Source organism: Syzygium oleosum, unplaced genomic scaffold, assembly GCF_021117445.2.
Source record: "Syzygium oleosum isolate NSW1041296 unplaced genomic scaffold, Sole_v2.1 Sole_v2.29, whole genome shotgun sequence".
Taxonomy (NCBI): domain Eukaryota; kingdom Viridiplantae; phylum Streptophyta; class Magnoliopsida; order Myrtales; family Myrtaceae; genus Syzygium; species Syzygium oleosum.
In genome coordinates this window covers 2,455,840-2,474,394 of record NW_026607513.1, presented here as the reverse complement: position 1 = coordinate 2,474,394, position 18,555 = coordinate 2,455,840, and the positions used below count along the sequence as shown (strand labels likewise).

The 18,555-nt window shown below is 37.2% G+C and overlaps 1 protein-coding gene and 1 pseudogene across 1 annotated transcript in view; both read right to left on the bottom strand.

The window, feature by feature from the left end:
• Positions 1-5,184, bottom strand: part of LOC115677816 (disease resistance protein L6-like) — a 39,860-nt pseudogene extending 34,676 nt beyond the window's left edge.
• Positions 5,185-10,305: 5,121 nt separating this feature from the next.
• Positions 10,306-18,555, bottom strand: part of LOC115677813 (disease resistance protein Roq1-like) — a 34,679-nt gene continuing 26,429 nt past the window's right edge. The window contains exons 2-5 of the mRNA XM_056303838.1: positions 13,068-13,313; positions 11,287-12,391; positions 10,839-11,129; positions 10,306-10,761 (exon numbers count right to left, since the gene is read on the bottom strand). Coding sequence (XP_056159813.1) covers positions 10,435-10,761; positions 10,839-11,129; positions 11,287-12,391; positions 13,068-13,313 — 1,969 coding nt within the window. The 3' untranslated portion in view covers positions 10,306-10,434. The remainder of the gene's footprint in view (positions 10,762-10,838; positions 11,130-11,286; positions 12,392-13,067; positions 13,314-18,555) is intronic.

Here is an 18,555-nt window from a genome sequence, read left to right as displayed (position 1 = left end):
CTCCTGTTGTTAGTCTGATCCCCCAGGCCACCGATCCCTTTTTGTTTTAGTGACCTTTTTGTTGTATCTCCTGTTTAAAAACGGATATTGTATATAAGTCTTATAATGAATGTATATATTGTTTTAATAGTTCGTAATTTGTTATCTCTTGCTATTCATGGTTGCTTTTAAATTGTCTGGGTGTATATATATTTATTATATATACGTCGTTTCCGCATGTGGCGTGTTTTCTCTGATTTGGGTTTTCGAGTTGGTGACGTAACCTGGGAGCGTCGCACCACATTTCGACCTATACGTGGATGTTCATGCTTCGTAGGGTACGGGGCGTGACAGTAATACAATAACTTTCCTAGCTAGCCTTTATACACGGAAAGATAAAATCCTCTATACAAAGAAAGATAAAATGAATTTGTTTACTTTGAAAACTCTCATTACACTTGCCAATAGTACAAGAATTGCTTGACTGGTCTTGATTTGATTGAGAGCAATCGTACAAGGATTTTATCTTTCCGTGTCTAAAGGCTGTAGCTAGGACAGTTATTGTATTACAGTTATTCTAACCGATGTCTTTCCATAAACTATCAGCTACCTTGTACTTTAAATACATGTAAGAAATAATAGTAAAAGTGTATCTTGTCCAATTCTTTAGAGAGAAGGTTTAGTCATACTCACCTTATGGTGCTTGAATGACTAAAGGGAACACCAAAAGTCTTTCCTGCAATCGGAGATATATATGTGGCAATCATTTGGCGATTTGGTGCTTGATACATCATCAACCGTTCCAAAGAACCGTATTTAGGAACTTGTAAACTATCCAAAAACTCTAGATTATGAAGGCCCTGAACAACCCGTATCATTTTGTTATACAGACATTTCCCAAGGCTGAAGTGTTCCCGTGGTTCTAATGTACGGACCACTTGAATCTGGAGTATCTTATGGCAACCCACCAGCGTGAAACTTTGCAACTTGTTCAAGGCTCTCGACAGAAGGATTAGTCTCACTTCACAACTAATCAACTCATTAGCATACTCATTATCATCCTCCCTTGCTACCCCAACATAAACTAGCCTTCTCAAGAAGTAGCGATAGCTTGGACAATTGCTCACCTGGACATCTTTTAGCTTCCTCATGCTGGATAGCTTGAATCTCTCAAGGGGTAAACAGCTTTGCACATGTGACTCCCTTATATGTGGAAGTTGAAGTCCAGCGAGCTAAAATTCTTGCGTTGGAGACCCCCAGAGCTCTAAAAATGACAAATTTCTCAGGTTCGGAGAGAATGACGCAATTGAATTGAAATTATTAAGCCCTAGCTTTTGCATTGACAAGGAAAGTTGCAGAAAGGTTTGGGAGGTCCAATCCAAAGAAATCAAGTTGATTTAGCAGAGGAAGGAAGGCCAACTCAGTAGGAGCAGGGACATTGTGAAGTCCCAAACTCAATTTAGTCAATTTGGATATCTTCCCTGTCTACCATACCTCATTGATACAAAGTTTATCTCCTCCACCTCCACAATCGTTTAGATCCAGCTAAACCAAATTAGTAAAGTTTGAGAGATCCAGGTATCAATTTGAGAGATCCGTGATACCTGGAACCATTCAGATGACACTCGTCGATAAATAAACTTGTTGGGAGCACCAACAATTTTGAATGTTATGACATTTCATCAACTCCAATATTTGCAGGCGAGGAGGCATGCTAACGGCCTTTGGAACTTCAATAACACGAGTAACCGAAAGATTGAGGGCTGTTAGAATGGGCAAACTTCCGATTTCAGAAGGAAGTTCGACATTTAAAACAGCAACTATTGACTAGAAGCAGTTCCAAATTCTGAAGCATCCCAATAGCATTATGTTACTCCCATTATTTTGCTAAATCTAATTATCACAGCCACTTGAAAAGTGAATCTCACGTATTGATTTCAATCGCAAGATGGTAACTGGGAATTTCTTTACTTTACAGTTACATACAAAGAAGTGCTCCAGGTTCACTAGGTCCCCAATTTCTTCAGGTAAATCTTCAAGATCTAAGCACATATCAATCTTCAGGTCAATTAGACACTTCAACTTCCCAATAGAGCTGTCAATTTTCCTCAACTTGGAACAATATATGAAAGTAAGCCTCTCTAAATCCGGACATCCAGAGAAATCTGGTGTTTTGGTTATCTTGTGACAACTTTTAAGATGAAGAACTTTCAATTTTCTTGCCATCTGTCAAAATGAATGCAATATCAATGGATGAACATTCAAATATTATATTCAAAGAAAATAAAAATTAGCATACTGCACACCTTGATCATCTTCTCTAATCTCGAATTGTATAAGAAGTCAACGCCTGAAAATTCAAGAACGACTACATTTGTTAGGGACATTCTGGTGCTTCTCTGAATTTGAGGTGGATAATTCCAAGAAATCCATCTTAGCTTGGTAAGACGACACTCTAATTTGCCGGAAAAGGTTCCACCAGTTAAACTAAAAAACCTTAGAAGTTTAAACCTTCTAATTTCTTCACTTTTAACAACGACATTTTGGAAACTTAGTGGATCTATATCAAGATATAGTGCTCCAACGTCCTTTTTACCCTGCGAATGAGAACGGGAATTGAGTGACGTCAGTATTCTATTTCATAGAGGAACAGGATTCAAAAAAAAAAAAGAAAAAAGAAAATGAAGAAGATGGAGTATCCTAACTTAGAGGAATTTTTGTCAAGAACTATTAGTTCTCTTTAGAATTGCTTTACCAACCTTTGTTCTTATTGCATTAAGGACCTCCTGGCAAATCCATATTCTACTTCGCCTTTCAGGATTCATTTGATCTTCTAGACGAACAATTTGCCTCCCAAGATCTCTTAGTTGATCGTGCATCCAAAACTTATTGTCCACAATCTTTACCAAAGACTTGTTAATGAGGACAGCAACTCCACCAATCGGAAAAAACTCACAATCTTTCCACATGTAAAATGCATTCGTCTTGTCCTCACCAACGAAAAAGCATGCAATATCAAGAAAAATTTGTTGTTGCTCATAAGTTAAGGCATCATAGCTGATCTTCAACTTTTCAAAAACATTTGCGTCAGGTGCTTTTCTTAACTTCTCCAGTGTCTCTTTCCATAATTCTTGCGTTTTGTGGTGAAGGAACAAACCAATTACTTCAAGAGCCAACGGAAGTCCCCCAATAACTGATATAATTTCCCTTGAAAGATCATTATAATCATCTGAAGGAGAGTCTCCGTTAAATGCATGCCTACTGAAAAGCTTAAGTGCATAATCAGTACTCATCACCTCCATTTCATAATGTAAAACATGATATTTTGGGGTTTCGATTGGCATAACATCTTTATTTCTAGTTGTAACCAATATTCTAGATCCTGGATACAAAGTACTCTTTCCAACTAATTTTTCCACTTGTTCGCTTTTATCAACATCATCAAGTACAATGAGAACTTTCTTATTGCAAAGTGCTTCTCCAGCCCTCTTCATTCCATAATCAGTTTCGTCAATGCTCCTTATTCCAGCATGGACGCCGATTTCAGATAATAACTTTTTTTGTAACTCAACTAAGCCATTAGTTCTTGATGACTTTTCTCGAATATCTTCCAGGAAACAACAACACTTCCCAAAATGAGAAGAGAGTATGTTGAAGACGACCTTGGCGAGAGTCGTTTTACCGATACCCCCCATGCCATGAATTTGAATGAGCCGCACACCAGTAGAGTTGACATCTAACAATTCGCTTAATGCTACTACTCGATCATCAATTCCCATTAAATGTTCAGTCACGGATCTATGTTTTATTTTCAGCTTTTCCAAAACCACCTCAACTACCAATTTGATCAATTCGCCGTGGCTGCCACAACGGAAAACCATTTTAGTGGGGGGAAAATGCAAAATCACAATTACTTAGCTGGAAGTGATATTAATTAAGCTTCAAATAAATTGCACAATAATCAGATAAATAATGGGAGCATAACGATCTAGAAGTAATCTTCTCGAAGTTCATGTTCCTGGAGTTCATATTGAACATTAACATTACTTCAAAACATACTTTTTATGCACTTGGCAACGCGTGCGCCATGTCGTGACTCGAAATCTGACTTGATTCCACATGAGATAAGTAATCATTGGATTACATTAATAACGTTCGTGCAAAACAGATGTATAAATTTCTATGCATTGAAATTGACATTTTATGATTTAAGGTCGAGGGACGACTATAGAAGTTAAACATGGTCTATTCAAGAGGAGAAATGTTTAACGTATTGAAAAATTAAATGATTAGATAGGAATGTGCATGGTATTTCATTATCCCATTCTTTTCCCTCCCACCGTCCACAATAAAATATCAATTTAGCTTCCTAGCTAGTAATATCGTTATTCGCTCATTATATAAGATGACTTTGTTAAGTAGTTTCGCATTTTTTTTATAGACGTAGCTATTATAATAAAAGACCCAACTCAATCATATTGGAATTTGTACATCTATAATTAAGGAAAATTAAGCAAACAGTAAGTAGCTAGCTTACCCTTTGTATTTCTTCACTTCCCACCCCTTTATCGCATCAACCTCCATGAGAGCCTCTCTCCACGTATTAACTTGCTCATTACTCAACTTCTTCTTGCGCTTCAATTGCTTTATAGCATCGCGATACAGCTGAGTTTTCAGCTTAACATCGTCAGGTTCCACATCAAAGAAAATGGGTAGAATCTCTTTACTACCTTCTGGTTTAGAGGTGTTTGCCACAATCTGTGTGAGCTCATGGAGGCACCAATGGCTCGAAGCATAATTCCTAGAAAAGATGGGTATATAGATCCTAGAGTTGTTGATCGCTTGCAGAAGTGATCCATCAATCCTTTCACCGACACGAAGCCCTTCATCATCTACGAAGACGTGGATTCCGACATCGGTCAAGTTATGGTAGAGGATGTCAGTGAATCCTTGGCGAGTGTCGACTCCTCTGAAATTCAAGAACACTTGATACTCACTTCCAGATGACGTTCCTGCCTCTGAGCTCGCCATGGCATTAGTTTGCTCAGCTTAGCAGATCTCTCTCTCTATTTCTCTCCTTCTCTCTCTGTGACCCGATGTTCTTAGCAGAGAAAAAGGCCACGTCAAGATATCATGAGGAAATATTGTCGTTATAGCAAACCAATCAAATGCATAAAATGAAGTGTTTGAAACACATATCCTAATTTTTACCGCCGAAGACCATAAAATCAAATGCTATTGGTCGATGCTAAAGATGTGGCTAAACAACTGTGGGGTCATTATTTGAGGAGGGTGTTGCTGTTGAATTAGTAAACGCGATTAAAAAAATGTTTCTCGAGGGAGAGGGAAGGGCGGAATATTATTTGAGAAACGCATATTCCCCGCGCAAGACCAGCTCAATTTCTTGCCAGACTTCATCACTGATTATTATATTCACTTAAAAACATTTGCAGTATATAATGGGGTAGATAACGGAAGTTGGCAATCAAATGCATACAGTCAAATATATGAAACAGACATCGTAATTTCTTTACGACAAAGACCATAAAATCAAATTTTATTAGCCCATGAGGAAAAAAAAAAAAAGTAAAGGTGTGGCCAAACAAGTGGACGGCATAACGGAAGTTAGCAAATACCAAAACTGCCCAGCTTTCGGCACGACTGTAGGTTTCCAGTCAAGGAAAAATCTGAAAAATTTCCCACAATTAGGTAGATTTCTGAAGTTATCACTGAAATTCTAATGCTGGTGATAAAAAAAAAAAAGCACGTCTGTCAGTTTGATTGTCCAATAACCTGTTAGTAACTTATCGACAATATCTGAAATTTGTCAACTTTCAAATTAATTTAATAAATCATCAGTTCCCCTAAAATTTACAATTGTCGCATGGTAAATTGCAAACACTAGCATTGCAATAAATTCATAACTTTCCATTTTTTTTGAATTGTTATACGTTTGGTCATTAAATTATCAACCGAATAAAGAGTGAGCCATCATCGTAATAAATTGGTAAGTTACTAACTTTATTTGGATAATACAAGTGTTGTTAGCAAAATACGAGTATTATATACAATTTATGAACATTTCAATAAATTATTTAAAATGTCAACTTCCCTAAATTTTAGTAATATACCTATCCCCATTTTGTAACATACCTATCTGTTTAGAAATTCAGCAATTCACTAAGTTCTTTGTAATTTAAAAGGGTGGTTAGCTAGTTACCGACACTATAGATAATTTACCAACATTTTAATTAGTTACTAAGTTACCGAAATCTTTCAAATTTTACAAGCAATATTAGTAAAATCCCAACACTATAACAAATTTACCAACATCCCTAGAAATTAGTAAGTCACCAACTTCTTGCAAATGACAAGTATTATTAGTAATCTATCAACACAATATGGAATTTACCAATATATCAAGAAATTAGTAAGTTACCAACTTCTTTAAAATTTTACAAGTGTGGTTAGTAAACTGTGATCCCCATACGGAGTTCACCAGAATCATTAATTAGTAGCTTACCAACTTCTTCAAATTTTACAATATTGTGATTGTTGGAAAACCCCATTATGATGATTTGAAAATGACAAAATCATATATTTTAAATATTATTTGGCGTTAATACCACGAAAAATCCCAAACTGGTATACTTGTGACAATTTTACCCCAAACTAATTTTTTGATCAAGAAAAACTCTAAACTGGTACACATGTGACAAATTTACCCCGAACTATTTTTTTTACCACAAAAAATCTCACACAGGTACACTTGTAACAATTTTACCTCGAGCTAATTTTTTGACTATCAAAAACCCCAAACTGGTACACCTGTAACAATTTTACCCCAAACTAATTTTTTGACTACTAAAAACTCCAAACTAGTACATTTGTGACAAATTTACCCTCCAGTAGTGTCCGTTAAATTAGATTAATATCAAGAAAAATCACAAATTGGTAAACTTGTGACAAACAGAGGGGTCAAACCGCAAACTGGTACACCCGTTAACTACCACGTGTCATCAAACTTAACAATTTGACAATAAAATTTAACGGAAACTAACAGAGGATAAATTTGTCACAAGTGTACCAATTTGGGCTTTTTGGTGGTGAAAAAATTAGTTCGGGATAAAATTGTCACAGGTGTACCAGTTTGGGGTTTTTTGTGATAAAAAAAATAGCTTGGGGTAAATTTATCACAGATGTACAAGTTTGGGATTTTTTGGGGTATTAACCCTATTATTTGATAAATGAAGATTTTATTATAATCAAGTAATGCTAATATTTGCTCCAAAAAAAAAGTAATGCTAATATAAGAAAGACTCTGCCACTATTAATGGTGTTCGCAGCTTTCGAGTATGATAGAACGAGGTGATCGTGAGGACTTGGAAGGACCATGCGAAGGTGAACATCTGGGTAGAGTCTGTTGGGGTTAACAATACAATCTAGATGGGGGAAGGGGCTGAATATATTGTTTGAGAACTATGAAAAATATTTGCGGAATATAACAAGTTTAACTTCAAACATTGGCAGAAACAGATTGTAAAAATTAAGTGCGTGTGCTACTATTACTATAGAAATGGAAGAATTGCATGCAGATATATAGTGGTTCGGCTTTATCCTTAAGTCTACGTCTACTCTCCAGACTAACAGCCACAATACGGGCTGAATTGCACTAGTAATATGCTCAACAAGTTATAATTGACAAATGCCGATCCTTAACAAATAATAGACCACACTATCATGACTTAGCTACTACACTTACTCTTGTATACTAGATCTTTCACACGATTACCATACAGCAAGACTATCATAGTGAAAATCTTTCAAGAGAATGAAATAATATCAATTGAGAAAGCGGCCTAGAGCAAATATTCAGATTCTACATTGTGCTTTCTAAAATTTTGGCCCAGAATCTATTATCTTAAATAGTCATCTTCAATCTTCCCATTGGAGATGCTTTAGAAAATTAACTAGCCATTAGAGATCCGTTGTTGCTGTTATCCAGAGACAGAACTACCTATGCAATCCTTTATCCTAAACATTTGCAGGCTATCTTGAAATAGGTCCTGTAGCTATTGTCTCGATGCTGACTGCTCTGGCAATTCTGACAAACACCTGTTCCTGTTCTTAGATAGACTTCCCGATCTTCCGATGCACATTTCCACCCTTCAACAGCTATAATTCCAAACATCTTCACATGATCGTTATTCAAACATCACCATTGATATAATGTCACAACATTAGTACAAACATCATCAACAGCTAATCACTATGTCCGTTGGTGCTATTTCCTGAAAACGTAAAAGAACGTCTTACGATCTTCTCCCAATAAATCACACCATGGATATCACATAATCCTTAATGATCATCATATCATCTGTATAAGGTAGTTGCTATTTGCCAACAATCCGCTGCTCCGATAACAATCCGTTGCACCCGATATCAATGTTGATCTTTCTGGTCCTTTCAAGCATATAGGCAATTTTGACTCTACCATGATGTTTGTCTTCATGGTCCTTTTAAGGTTTGCCAAACATCCTCGTTCTAAGCTTGTTCATCATCACCAGGTTTATCCATTGATAGTGATTTTTACAACAATCTCCCCATTTTTTTATGATGATAAAACAATCCTCTAAATATGCTGATATCTTAATACGCAATAAAAGATATTGAATTTTGTGTGTATGAAAAGTAAAAAAAATTGTTTATTTTGCCAAAAATATGAATTCAGTTTAGGGGATACTAAGCAAACAATATAATCTCAAAATAAGGCCCTTATTTGAGAAAATAATGGCATTTCAAGCCCTTATTTGAAATAGTACCCTCATTTGAAACAATATTCACTTCGGCCCTTTATTTGAGAAATGAGGGCACTTCGTGCCTTTATTGGAATTTTCCCTTGTTTCCATAGTTGACAGCTTTTAGAGATTAGGCCCACAAAAATCCGAAATTAGAGATTAAGCCAAACTGGTGATCTTGGAATTAGATCTGCATTAAAACCGGTACTTTGCAAGCCCTTTCAACCCATCAAATCAACCTAGAAAATTGAAATCCCTAGTATGTTTGGAAATCGCCTGAAGTCCTCTAAAACTCTCTAGTTTATCACTTTTTAAGATTACGGCTCTAAAGGCCCGTAATCTTAGGATTTTTAAAAATATCAATACGACCCGTAAACTTAGTTTGACTATTTATGACCTACGCCTAATTAAATCAAGTCCAATTTTAGCCCATTGCCTATTATATTAAAGCCCTAGATGTCTTCCACATTTCTTTAGTTGATGACCTCTAATCAGGCCATTTACTAAGTGAAATTCCCTATTTACTACAACATGTTCCCTGGACTCTGAATTAGTGAAGTTCAATCCTGCATTTCATCAAACAATGAGTGTCTTAAGCTCAAGATCTGACTAATCTATCCTTACGCAACTAAAATGTGGTAAGTAAAGCCCAATACGATTGGGTAAAGAATATAAATGGCCTTGTTCTTAAAGCCCCAAGACACGACCCAAAATACGCCTAAACAATCCTAGTTAGGAGCTAAAACAGTCTGGGCAGGGAATGGACAAATCAAGGACAAAAAATCCATGGGCAAAATAAAAATTAGACACCCAAGCCATTTGACTCCAAAATGAGCTCCTAACTTTGATTTTAACACAAATCGAAGTCATATATTAACACCAACACATCGACATGCCATATACAATAAAAAATTAGCTTAAGATTTGCCTAAGGACTCCCCATTGCTCTCGGTTTTCTGCAAATTGCAGCGAACGGAACCCTCTCTCTCTTCCTCGGCCTCTCGCTCCCATTCACTTGCATCTCACCCACTCACACACACAAATACAGCACGTGTGACACCCGCAATGAGCATACACAACTCGCACACACCTACACCAGCAGCCTACACCCCCGCGGGAAGATCACACCATCAAATACACACATAAACTCTGCACACCGACACGCACACGTGCGTAACCTAAACTATAGCAGCAAAAACACATACACCAACCTCATTAATTAAACTCACATCGGTAATACACACCCCCACAGCCCAACAGCTCGAATATACAGCATATACTTGGACGCAGTACACATACAGCTTACATGCTTGTTCACAGCAACCTGCACCTGCCTTATCATGCATAAAAGATGACCATAGTTCATTCACAAAGCTCCAGCAGCATACACACATGAAAGGGGCACATATACAGCACACACTAGCACTTTCCATCACACTTAACGCAGCATACATTCACTCGGCACAGCAAGCTATACACCTCTTTCATGCGTGATACCGGACACATGGATCACCTACCAAGGCTAAGATTGTTAGAAAGGAAAAAGTTTTGATTCCAAATAGAAGTTGACCATGTAAATAGCGACTTTTGGCTAGAAGCACTTCGAAATTTTGAAGCGTTCAAATAGAACTAGGTAACTCCCATGAATTTGTTGAATCTAATTATCACACCCACTTGAAAAGTGCACCTCACTCAATGATTTCAACTGGCATACTGAATCTGGGAGTTTCTTCACATTACACGTTACAAAGAAGTGCTTCAGATTCTCTAGGTCGCCGATTTCTTCAGGCAAATCTTCAAGATGAAAGCACCTATCAATTTTCAGGTAAATCAGACACCTTAACTTCCCAATAGAGCCGTCAATTTTCCTCAAGTTGGAACAATCTACGAAAGTAAGCCTCTCTATATTTGGGCATTCGGAGAAGTCTGGCGTTTGCTTTATGCTGTGACAACTTTTGAGAGAAATAACTTTCAATTTTCTTGCCTGTTACAGTATTCCATAGATGAAAAGACAAATATTAGCTTCGCATAAAATATAATAGAAATAAGCATATTACGCACCTTGATTAAGTTTTGTAACCTCGAATCATCTAAGGAGCCAATGTCTGAAAATTCAAGAATGACTACATTCTTCAGGTACATGTTGGTCCATTCGTAGATTTGTCGAGTATGATTCCAAGAAATCCATCTTAATTCAGTAAGACAATTCGCTAAGTCGCCAACAAAGGTTCCTCCGGTTAAAGTAAGGAACCTTAGATGTTCAAACCTTCCAATCTCATTACTTCGAAAAACTTCATCCTGGGAACTTAGTTGATATGTATCAAGATATAGAGCTCGAACGTTCTTGTTCATCTGCACATGAGAAAAGAAAATGAGTGATATGAGTTTTCTATTACGTAGAGGAAAAGTATAATAAAAGGGAAAAAAAGAAAAAGAAGACAGAGCATCCTATGCCAGCGTTGAGGAATTTTTTGTCATGAACTATTAGTTATTTCTAGAAGTGCTTTACCTCCTCTACTCTTATTGCATCAAGGACCTCCTTGTAATTCCATATCCTACTCCGCTTTGCAGGATTGATTGTATTTTCTTGACGAACAATTTCCCTTCCAAGATCTCTAAGTTGATCATGCATCCAAAACTTATTGCCCACAATCTTCATCAGAGACATGCTGATGAGGACAGCAACTCCAGAATCCGGGAAGAACTTACAATCTTTCCACATATAAATTGCATTTGTCTTTTCCTCACCAACGAAAAAACATGCAATATCAAGAAAAATTTGTTGTTGCTCAAAAGTTAAGGCATCATAGCTAATCTTCAACATTCCAAAAGCATCCTTATGAGGTGTTTTTCTTAGCTTCTTCAATGTCTCTATCCATTGTTCTTGCGTTTTGCGGTAGAGTAACGCACCAATTACTTCAAGAGCCAAGGGATTGCTCCCAATAACAGATACAATTTCCCTTGAGAGATAACTGTAATCATCTGAAGCAGAGTCTCCTTTAAATGCATGCCCAATGAAAAGCTTAAGCGCACCATCAGTGCTCATTACCTCCATTTCATAATCTAAAATTTGATACTTTGGCGCATCAATTCGCAAAACATCTCTATTTCTAGTTGTAATCATTATTCTAGATCCTGAATACAAAGTATTGTTTCCAATTAATTTCTTCACTTGTTCTCCGTCATCGACATCATCAAGTACAATGAGTACTTTTTTATTGTGAAGTGTTTCTCCGGTCCTCTTAATTTCGTAACTTTTGTCATCATTTTTCCGTTTTCCTAAGGGATTGCCGATTGCGGCTAACAACTTTTTTTGCAACTCAATTAAGCCATCATAACTTGATGACTTTGCTCGAACACATTCAAGGAAACAACTCTTTCCAAAATGAGAAGAGAGTTGGTTGAAAACAACCCTGGAGAGAGTCGTTTTACCAATACCCCTCATACCATGAATCATAATGAGTCGCACATCATTGGAGTTGACGTCTAATAATTTGCTTACTGCTCTTACTTGACCATCAATCCCAACTAAATGGTCAGTCACCCGTCTATGTATAGTCTGCAACTTTTCCATGACCTTCTCAACTACCAATTTGATTAGTTTGTCGAAGCTGCTACAATGGAAAACCATTTTAGTTGAGGAAAAATGTGAAATCACAATTACCTAGCAAGAAGTGATGTTATTCAAGCATTGGATAAACTACACAATAATCGGATAAATAATGGGACCTTAACAGCCTGAAATTGATCTTATGAGAGTCCATATTGGACATTAATATCACTGCAAAACTTACTTATTGTGAGCTTGGCAATTCTTCTAACATGAGATTAGCAAGCATGGGATTATGTTAAAAATACATATATATATATATATATATATATATATATATATATATGTGTGTGTGTGTGTGTGTGTGTGTGTGTGTGTGTGTGTGTGTGTGTGTGTGTGTGTGTGTGTGTGTGAAATTGACAATTTATGACTTATGTTCGAGCGATGACTATAAAAGTTTAACATCGTATATTCAAGGGAAGAAATGTTTAACATTGTGTATCCTCCCACAGCGCCCAATCAAATATTAATTTAGTTATTAATATCATTATTCGCCCATTATATAAGATGATGTCGTTACTTGTTAACCAGTTTCACTTTTTTTGACAAACGTATTATAGGTTCATCATATGATATTTACTATAATAAAAGTCCCACCTCAATCATACTGGAATTTTACATCTATGATTAAGTGTTAAGGGATATTGGGGAAACAAGTATCTTGAAAGCAGCTAGCTTACCCATACTTCTTCATTTCCCATCCCTTTATCTCATCAACCTCCATGAGAGCCTCTCTCCACCCATCTACTAGCTCACTGCTGAAATTCTTCTTGCGCTTCAGCTTATTTATGGCATCACGATACATCCGGGTTTTCAACTTAACATCGTCAGGTTCCACGTCGAAGAAAATGGGTAGAATCTCTTTATTACCTTCTGATTTGGAGGTGTTTGCCACGATATGTGCGAGCTCGCAGAGGCACCAATGGCTCGAAGCATAGTTCCGAGAGAAGATGGGTATGTAGATTTTGGAATTGTCGATTACTCGCAAAAGGGATCCATCGATCTTTTCACCGACACGGAGGTCTTCGTCATCTCGAAAGGCATAGATTCCAGCATCAATCAAGCTATGGTAGAGATAGTCCGTGAATCCAACACGAGTGTCGGGTCCTCTGAAGCTCAAGAATACTTGATACTCGCTTCCGGCTGATGTTCCTGCATCTGAGCTTGCCATAGCAGTAGTTTGCTCAGCTTAGCAGCTCTCTCTCTCTCTCTCTCTCTCTCTCTGATCCGATGTTCTTTATAGAGAAAGAAGCCGCGTTAACAAGTCATGAGGAAATAATGGAGTAGTATCTAAGAGTCGCATTTTTTGGCGACGAAGAGCATAAAATCAAATGCTGTTGATCGATGCTCAAGACGTGGCTAAACAACTTAGTTGTCATTATTCGAGGTAGCGTGTTACTGTTATATTAGGAGATGCGATCAAAAAAATGTTTGTCGAGGGAGACCGAAGGATGGAATATTATTTGAGCTAAACGCATATTCCACGTACAGCTCAATTTCTTGCCAGACTCTCCTACCTCACTGATTATTATATCCACTAAAAAAACATTTGCAGTATGTAATGGAATAGATAAGGAAGTTAGCGATCAAATATATGAAACAGAAATCGTAACTTTTTACGAGGAAGACCATAAAATCAAGAGCTATTGGTCCAAGAGGAAAACAAAAAACAAAACTTAAAGACGTGGCCAAACAAGTGGACGGCATAACGGAAGTTAGCAAAAGACCAAAATTGCCCCGCTTTCGGTGCGACTGTAGGTTCCGGTCAAGGAAAAATCTGAAAAATTTTCCCATAGTTTGGTAGATTTCTGAAGTTATTGCTGAATTATTCTAATGCTGGTGACAACAAAAAAAAAGGCACGTTGTCAATTTGATTGTCCAATAACCAGTCAGTAACTTACCAGCACCATCTGAATTTATCAACTTTCAAATTAATTAATAAATAACCAGCTCCTCTGAAATTTTACAATTGTCACATAGTAAATTGCAAACATTATTATAGATTTTACTAGCATTTCAATTAATTCATAACTTTCCAATTTCTTTGAATTGTTATAAGTTTAGTTAGTAAATTATCAACCGAATATAGAATTTGTCAACATCCTAATAAATTGGTAAGTTACCAACTCCATTTAGATTATACAGGTGTTGTTAGTACAATACCAATATTATATACAATTTACGAACATTTCTATAATTTGTTTAAAATGTCGACTTCTTTGAAATTTTACTAATATACGTATCCCAATTTAGTAATATACCAACCCGTTTAGAAATTTATGAAAATTTCATTAAAATTAGTTACTAACTTCTTTGTAATTTTAAAGTGTGGTTAGTAAGCTACCGACACTGTGAATAATTTACCAACATTTTGATCAAATACTAAGTTGCAAACATCTTTCAAATTTTACAAGCGAGGTTAGTAAAATCCCAACTCTATAACGAATTTACCAACATCCCTAGAAATTAGTAAGCTACCAACTTCTTTCACATGACAAGTGCTTTTTGAGGGATAGAGCCCGAAAATTACATCGTTACTCTCCTAATAAAACATGATCCAATCTGATCCCCTAACAATAAAGGAAGCAAACCTATTGGTGGCCTATCTATTACATGATTATCACGTGCATTGTTGGGTTGGATAACCCAATTTGTCTTCAACAAGCATTATTGCATTCATATTTGTCAACAAAATCACTCTGTAGGAAAGAAAAATTAGTTGGTTATTAGCTTCCGACATGGATGATTGGTGCGAGTTTTTATTTTTTGAAAACCTAACCGTTGTTATTATGATCTCACCAAAGATTCCCACGTTTTATCGTTTTTACTAATTTCCTTTTTGCTTTTATTTTGATCTCCAGTCTGTTGATGATGACATCAAGTGTTACCTCGAGATCAACTGCATGAAGCGCTCTCTCACTCTATCGAACGTGGTCGTGGTCTTGCTTGTTTCCCAGGTTGATATATTTGACGTATTACCCTAGCTGGGTAACTTATCTTCAGTTTCGTCCTGGATGGTCATCTAGACAGTTTAAGAGCTGATACTAGTTCGAAATTTTATTGGGATGAAGATGATAAGAATGAAGAAAGAAGCTAGTGTTCCTTCATTAGTAATTTCGAAGTGGTTCATCCGAGTGTTTTCTCGGTCTCTGTTTCTCTCGGTCTTGATGAGTACTGTGATCATAAGAACTAGTTGTCGAGAGCAATGTATGATTTCGTCATCTATATCTTTTTGATATCTTTTAGCTGATTCTGTGTGCAGGAAAGCGGAAGTAAAGGCCTCTTCGCTACTGTATATGCTTCCTTCACATTAACGAAGATGCTCAAATCTGTTGGCGACACTGCTTCGGTGCTGTCTCCCTTTCTCTTCCCCCTTTATCTTTTATCCTGCATTTAGTTGCCATTTGATTATTCGTGATGGTCGGACTTGTTAGTTTGGAACCTGTCTGCTGCGTTCTGGGATTCCAAAATAGCTTTCAAAGGAGACAGTTCGTGATGAGAAGGAGAAGACCAGTAATGACTTGTATGATCGAACAATGCAGGGTGGGAAACGGAGGAGACGAAGGAATGGAATGGGGAAAAAGAAAGGAATGGACAGGAATGAGTATTTTAATATGACAATCTAAGACATGCGAATGTTAAACGTCAGATATGTTCTTGGGGAGAAGTTGGACAAATTCTACTCGGCCGCTGTGCGAGGCATCCTTGAGGTTTCACTAGTTCAACTCTTGCGCAGCTAAGCATGACGCGATAAGATGAATACAAAACCGTAACCATTGCTGAGTTCAACATCATTTCTGATTCCTGAACGGAAAAATACGGTACATGTAAGCATGATAAGATGAGAAACAAAAAATAAAAGCAGGCAAGCAGCTTCCTGGGTCTTGCTCATTGAAGGCACCATTGACCATTTCTTGTCAATATTTCGACTGTCAAACTCGCAGGAGAGAGAGATAGGAACGAGAAATTAAATAACTTTTTCAAGATATGCATCACAGCTTTGATGTCTCTGTGCTACTGCCACATAGAGGGCAGGATCATCCCACCGTTATTTTTTTACTTCTTTTGACTTAAAAAAGTTAGGAGAATGGGAGATTACCCCATGTCAAGACCACCACAGGTCTAGAATCACAAACCTAGGCGTGTTGTGCAAAGCGTCCGATTGTTACAACTTAAGCCAATCCGCATCCATGGTTATCATCAATTCTTTTGGTGTTTCTTCACTTCAAAATCGCAAATGTCTCCAATCTCATCTCTATAGCGGAGAGTTTTGCGTAAGAAATGGATTAAAAATACGATTAGCTAAACAAATTGCTCTATATAGACCAAAAGAAAAGAGAAGCTGAACAATGACATTACTTCTAGATAATGAAAGTCAAGCAAACTATTCGTGACATGGCAAACGACAACTGCATGCCGTAGAAGGAACCCCATTGCCGTCTCCCCAATTCATCTGTTACCCTTCTATTTATCTACATAGAAGGGTCAACCTTTGTGTACAGAGCATCGATTTTCCCCGAAAACAATGTTCGACTATAAACCTTGTATCCCAAATAGAAAAGTCGATAAATCAACCTTTCCATTGACCCGCAGCAATGAATTGTTAACTGATTCAAGTACTTAAACTCGTCAAGGCCCTTCACAACTAGTATATTGCCCATCGCAGTCACAGATGTATAAATAGTCAAGCTTCTTTAAAGTTTGATAAACCACTTACACCCTGCACAGAACAACAATCCGAGACCTCAAACCCTTCCCACGGTTCCTATGTAACGACTACTTGAATTAAGCTTGGAACTCTTCAACTTATACTCTGGACAGAAGAATTAGTTTGCCTTCACAAATAATCAACTCATTAGCAAACTCTTCTTCACTTGTATGAGCTAACTTTCCCAAGGACTCACACCAGATGACAGAAAATGCCTCCATATGATTCAAACACCCTTCAACTAGCTTTGGGCGATATTCTACTAGGACGTTTTTTTATCTCCTCATGTTAGATTGCATGAATCTCTCGAGGAATTCACAGCTTTTCAGAACCAACTCTATTATATTTTGAAGTTGAAGCCCTTTTGACCATGAGAGCTCGAAACTTTATAAACTTTCTATTTCGGATGAGAGTGACACAGTTAAATTGAAGTCATCAAAGGTTAAATTTAACAGATCGCAGGTCCATCGTAGACAAATGAAGTTCCTTGGACTAAGAAAGGAAGCCAACTCAGTAGGAGCAGAGACAATAGAAGTTTCAAGCTCAACTTATTCAGTTTGTGAACCTCCCAATCATCCCTAAGTCAAAAGTACGAATTTTACCTCCTTGTCTCCAACTAGAGCCATCAGATAGGTTCAACTGAAACAAATTAGTCAGATTCGAGAGATGTGGGATTATTCGCAAAGATTTAGATGACACTCATAGATTGTTTAAACTTGTGGGAAGCATCGGCATTACTTGAATCTCATCAAATTCAATGAACTTAAGCATTAATTTGCAGGCAAGGAAGCATACCTGGAACTTCACGGATGCAAGTACACGATAAGCATAGGATTCTTAGAAAGGGCAGACTTCCAATTCCGGAATGTAGTTGACCTTTCAATGTTCTAGTCATGACTCCAAGCACTTCCAGATACTCAACCATTCCCATGGCTCTAGTAAACTCCCATGCAATGTTTGGAGATGAATTTGATTTGAAGTACTCAGTTGAAAAGTGCAACTTACGTAACAATTTCAATTATGGCCATATCCTCCTGAAGAGAACACTCAAGTTCAAAATCAAGAAACTACAAGTAACGTTAATAAACTGACAATGGGAAACTTGCTAATGACCATCAAAAGGCAATGGTTGAGGTGCTTAGTTTTGACGCCTGTGACATTCTCAATCCCATGACGATTAATTGAATGTCATTGGACTTATGCGGCCTTGATTAGGCGCCAATCAAGAGGGTAAATCCTTCTAGCCCACATTTGACCTTGATTGATTTTTAGAATATTGCACCTTAAAGTGCAATATGCTTGATTGATGTTCTATGTTGATTAACCTATAGTTTTGCATTTAATGCATCTTCTAGAAATTTGATTTGGGATGAAACCCAAATTTAGCCTTGTTTGAAGTGGAGTTGGCGCCATTTTGGGGAAGAGAGGGAAAGACCAACTTGGTTGGTTTCTAGCTTGGT